General features: G+C 34.9%; 2 protein-coding genes across 4 annotated transcripts in view; both read right to left on the minus strand.

Moving 5' to 3' along the window:
- LOC103147085 (scavenger receptor cysteine-rich type 1 protein M130-like) overlaps positions 1 to 4,561 on the minus strand; it is an 18,103-nt gene that overhangs the window by 8,929 nt on the left and 4,613 nt on the right. The window lies entirely within an intron of this gene.
- LOC107837768 (collagen alpha-1(XII) chain-like) lies at positions 324 to 2,441 on the minus strand. The gene is made up of 4 exons (XM_016678043.1): positions 2,251 to 2,441; positions 1,688 to 1,807; positions 1,040 to 1,204; positions 324 to 751 (listed from the first exon to the last, which is right to left on the minus strand). Exons 1-4 carry the CDS (start codon positions 2,420 to 2,422, stop codon positions 549 to 551), a joined length of 660 nt encoding a protein of 219 aa, XP_016533529.1. The 5' UTR covers positions 2,423 to 2,441; the 3' UTR covers positions 324 to 548.

Consider the following 4,561-nt stretch of genomic DNA (forward strand, 5'->3'; position numbering starts at 1 on the left):
AGTCAGACATTCATTGAGACCTTAATTTTATCATGTTTTTAAAAAATATGACTAGACTGCGGTAGTCTGCTGGCACAGTCTAGCATTTCTGTTCTGTGTTGCTGAACACTTTCTTTCACAATTAAATATACCCGTGTTGGATTCTGCTCCACATATTCATGAAACAGAATCAGTATTTCAGGAGAAATCTTCGTCACACACACATCATTGCCATCTTAGCGTATTTGAAATGCTGTTGATTTCAGTATCTTAATTTCCACCTTAGCGCTTGATAGGTCAGGGTTCAGAGCAGTGGCTTCAAGATACTTTCCTTGAGTGTCAGAGTCCTGCAGCTTTTACATGTGTTCCTTGTCTCACATGTTTGAATTAAAAAGCAAACTGCCTCATTAACATGCAGTCAAGCTCTACAGAGCTCTGCTAACGAGCTAATATTGAAACCCGGTTTGCTGAAGCAGAGATACTTCTAGAATCTGAAGGATGCCAACCTTTGAGGACTGGAGTTTAAGACCACTGCTTTAGAGAGTTATCAATCCTAAAATGAGCCAGAATCAAAGTCCATGTTGAGCTTCAAATATCCACCTGTTGCTAAGTGTATGCAGATGATGCCTACCTCTGCTGGGAGCTCTGTGACACAGGCTGTGGCTCAGGTTGTTTCTAATGCTGTGGAGAGATCCAAAATCTGAAGTGGTGTACACATATGTTCCAGCACCTCCAGAAGCAATGATCCTCCATTCATCTTGTTGGCCCACACCTAAAAAACAAATGTCATTACTGTACTGATACATTAAGAAGAAAACAACTTGGTGGACAACAGGACTAAACTTTAATTTCTGTAAACAACTCTAATACTGATGTGTCTCTCAGACTAATAATCAGTCTGAAAACAAAAGGTCATCAATCACATTGCGATCCATCTTAGCGACTTTACTCATCCAATTTATCTAAGCAACTTTTGATTTTGAAGTGTTGTACTCTGATTATTTAAAAGCTATAAACTATAAATTATTTAAACTCAATCAGTACAGAAAAAGCCAGTCACCAATAACGTGTATCTCTATCCCAGTGTCTTTCAGGTTTTTGGCAGGAAGTCGAATGTCATCTTGAGATTCTCCAGAAATGATCAGAATTGCCACTTTTTTAGAGTCAGGACGCATCCCCGCCGTGGGTTTAAAGCTGTGATGCAGAATGTGTTTCAGAGCTTTTTCTGTAAGTTTCAAAAACAATAAAAAATTTACAAAAGGATTAAAAGTCCCTTTAAAGGCTCAGAGCTACATGTGTCCCAGATTCTTATCTGGCTGTATCACAACAAAGGTGTTCCTGACAGCGTCGCCTTCCCACTGCTACCCAGAAAAGTATAGGGAAATCACCATAGCAATAGCCACTTAGCATTTCTGTAATCTGTACTTCTTCTTGAATGTCACTGAATCCCGTCTTTTGTCCTCTGATAAAAGATGATCCTTTTTCTAGTGAGGTCTGAATTCTGATCAGAGGTAATTGAAGTAAACTGTCAGATTTCATACAGTGCCTGAAATGGCACCATTTAATTTGTTTTTCTGAAATGTTCTGGTTTGTGAGTGAACAGAACCTGAAACTCCACAGCTGTTGAATCTGCTTTATTAGCAATAATATCCTGACCTGTGCTTGTCATTACACCAAGTAGTTGGTGTAATGACAATAAGGTGCTGACCTGTGTTTGTTTCTCCACCATTCTGTCGTATTTTTTTAATAGCCTTCATCAGGGACTCTTTGGTTCTGTGTGTGTTCAAATTCCACTCAGTCTTTGGTTCGGTACTGAACTGAGTCAGACCTACAAAAAGCACATAATCATTGGTCAAAATAGAAAATTATAAGTTGTTCTTTTTATTCTTTATAAATTTAATATTGATGTGTTGAACAAGTAGAAAAAACATTACCATCCATCTATTTCAATGTTGCTATATTTTCTAAATTAAGTTCTTTTTATAACTATTTTGAACAAATAACAGCATCAGGATACATTTGAAACCAGATATTTACTGAATATTTTTTTTTCTCACAGCCTGAATTTAAATTTTTTTGTTTACTATTTAAAGGACAGCTTTCCCAGATACTGATCAAATATATGTAAATTTCTGAATTTCAAGAAAGTTGAAACTGATCTATCTGTTCAAAACATTTCTATGCTTTCTAAATGTATGAGTTTAAAAAAATTTACTTCTTATAAAAACGGCATCATCACACAACGCTTGTTGATGAAAATAAAAGTATTACCAATCTGGAAACTGTTGGGGCCAATATGCATGGTTTGAAGTAGTTCAGATATAAACAATTTCATATATCTAAAGCCTAAAGGGAGAATACAGTTAGACCCGTCGACTAAAATCACAATGTCGGCTTTAGCTGTTTCACATGGAGCTCCTGAAAAAGTAAAGCAGAGGGACATGTCACACACATACAGACACATAAACACGCATACATAATACATGAGTGTGAGTGCACTTACACTCAAAAAACTCAGTGTAACTGCAGTCAGTTTATTGAGTGCATTTTTTCAATCTCTAAATCTCCTTAGTTAAATTATTTTTTAAATTGTGAAATATTACAAAGATCTTCAAAGCATGATCTATGTGCATTGAAAATGTGCTGATCGCCTCACTGAAAAAATTCACTTAAATTTGCAACTATTACAATTTTTCAAGGGAGATTATAGTGTTATGGTAATAACACTGATAAACTAAACTAAAAAAAAATCACTCTTCCAATCCATTTTAGCTCCTGATCAATCCATGTGACAAAAAAGAAGAAAAAAAGACCTTTTTTCACCTCCTGTATACATGTATAGATGTATTTTTGGTACAATATGAACAGTGAAATTGATTGAACGGGATCTGATTACCTGCTGAGCTGTAGTTTCTTTCAGCATGCAGGTCTATAGATGTAAATAAGAACAACAAAAAAAAACCTCATTAAAATCATGGATCTTTATGCCTGTTCTGTGTTTTGCTGATAAAATCTGAAACATTTTTATAAATCAAACTGAGCTGAATTAAATATGACTATTCATTTCAAGCTTTGTTTAAGTCATATTAACTTCTTAATAATGTTGTCCGAATTAGTTTTAAGTAATCAGAATTGAGACACTTCAACAACTCAGTGCCTTGATGTCATGAGGTCATTTCTGTTACATGAGAGAAAAAATATATGAAATGATCTTTTTGCAAAACAGCCCTAATCAAAGTAAGCAGATATACAATATTTTAAACAGTAAAAATAAAATAAAAAAAAACCCTGCAAAGAAAAATAAAAGTTTTAAACCATGATTCTCTTTATAAATCAACAAAACCAAATTGAATTGACTGATGTTTTATTTTGCATTTTGACATTAACATTGTTCTGTCCTACCTGAGCACCAGAGTAGTAGCAGGAGCAAAACCACCAGCCGGTGATCCATGTCCGGGTAAATGTTCGTCTCTGTCGTTTTGCCTGTTCGAGTTGTCCTCTCTTAGTAGATCATTAAGTTCTGGGTTGTTTCTTCCTGTTTTGTCTCTTTATCTCTATTCTGATAAGTGATTTCTTGGAGCCAGAGCTTACTGGTAAAACCACAGATATAGACAAAAAAAAGATGTTCTTCTGTTTCTGGCCATTTTTGCAGCCTTATGTTTTACACTGATCTGACACGGGGTTCCTCAGGGCTCTGTTCTGGGGACACATCTATTCAAGTTGTACTTATGGTAACTGATGAAAAGCATTTGTTGCAACATTTTACACCACATTTATACAGATGATATTCAGTTGTAATGTCTCTTCATTGACTGACATATTAGGAATGTTTTTGATGACTGTATTACATAATTAAGCAATTTTTAAAAGAAATATCTAGAAAGAGCTTGAATGAATCTACCTTTTTACTTTTTAGAGATTCTTCAAACATGCTCTCAGCAGTATCACAAGCTCATGTTGATTGCTTTATATTTTGATTCCGTCTCAGGGGAAAACTTAGACCCCATCATATTTATGTGTAAAGTTTTATGTGGCCTTACTCCAAAGCTGAATGTCCTCCCTGAATGGGATTTACATTTTTAACAACAGTTTGAAGCAGCTAAGAGAAGAACAGGTGTGTTTGGTTTAAACAAATACAAATGGAAATGGAAATTGACATTGATTTCAGTTATAGCTTGGTACAGTCCTCACATGTTTGTAGTGCATATGCTGAAGGAAATATGATATATGACATGAGTTTTCTCTTCAGATTTTATTCACGCAATGAAGCTGTTGACTTTCCTGTCAGAGACGCTGGTGTGAAATCAGTGATGAGGAGATACAGAAGAGGCCCAAATTTATCTCCATACAAAACTATCATCATTCTGACTTTGTAATGTCTTTATCTATATAAATACAAAAAGCAAACAAAAAGCTGGATAAAACTCTGCCTGAGATTTATACAGTCTGAAACATTATTATAAGGATTACATCCAAAGTCATTAATAAGAAAATGAAAGACAATAATCTGGAAAAACAGAACCAATAAAGAAAAAAAGACATTGAACATCAAAGTAACAGCAGGAATGTTTCAGCAGTTCTA

The sequence above is a fragment of the Poecilia formosa genome, unplaced genomic scaffold, assembly GCF_000485575.1.
Source record: "Poecilia formosa unplaced genomic scaffold, Poecilia_formosa-5.1.2 Scaffold173, whole genome shotgun sequence".
NCBI classification, from domain to species: Eukaryota; Metazoa; Chordata; class Actinopteri; order Cyprinodontiformes; family Poeciliidae; genus Poecilia; species Poecilia formosa.

What these genes read in the sequence shown, in the direction of transcription:
- LOC107837768 (XM_016678043.1), bottom strand. Translation starts at nt 2,422, where the DNA reads ATGTCCCTCTGCTTTACTTTTTCAGGAGCTCCATGTGAAACAGCTAAA. An exon ending in CCCCAACAGTTTCCAGATTG is followed by an intron (nt 1,808 to 2,250) that starts GTAATACTTTTA and finishes TGCTTTTTGTAG; the next exon opens with GTCTGACTCAGTTCAGTACC. An exon ending in GATAGAGATACACGTTATTG is followed by an intron (nt 752 to 1,039) that starts GTGACTGGCTTT and finishes TTTGTTTTTTAG; the next exon opens with GTGTGGGCCAACAAGATGAA.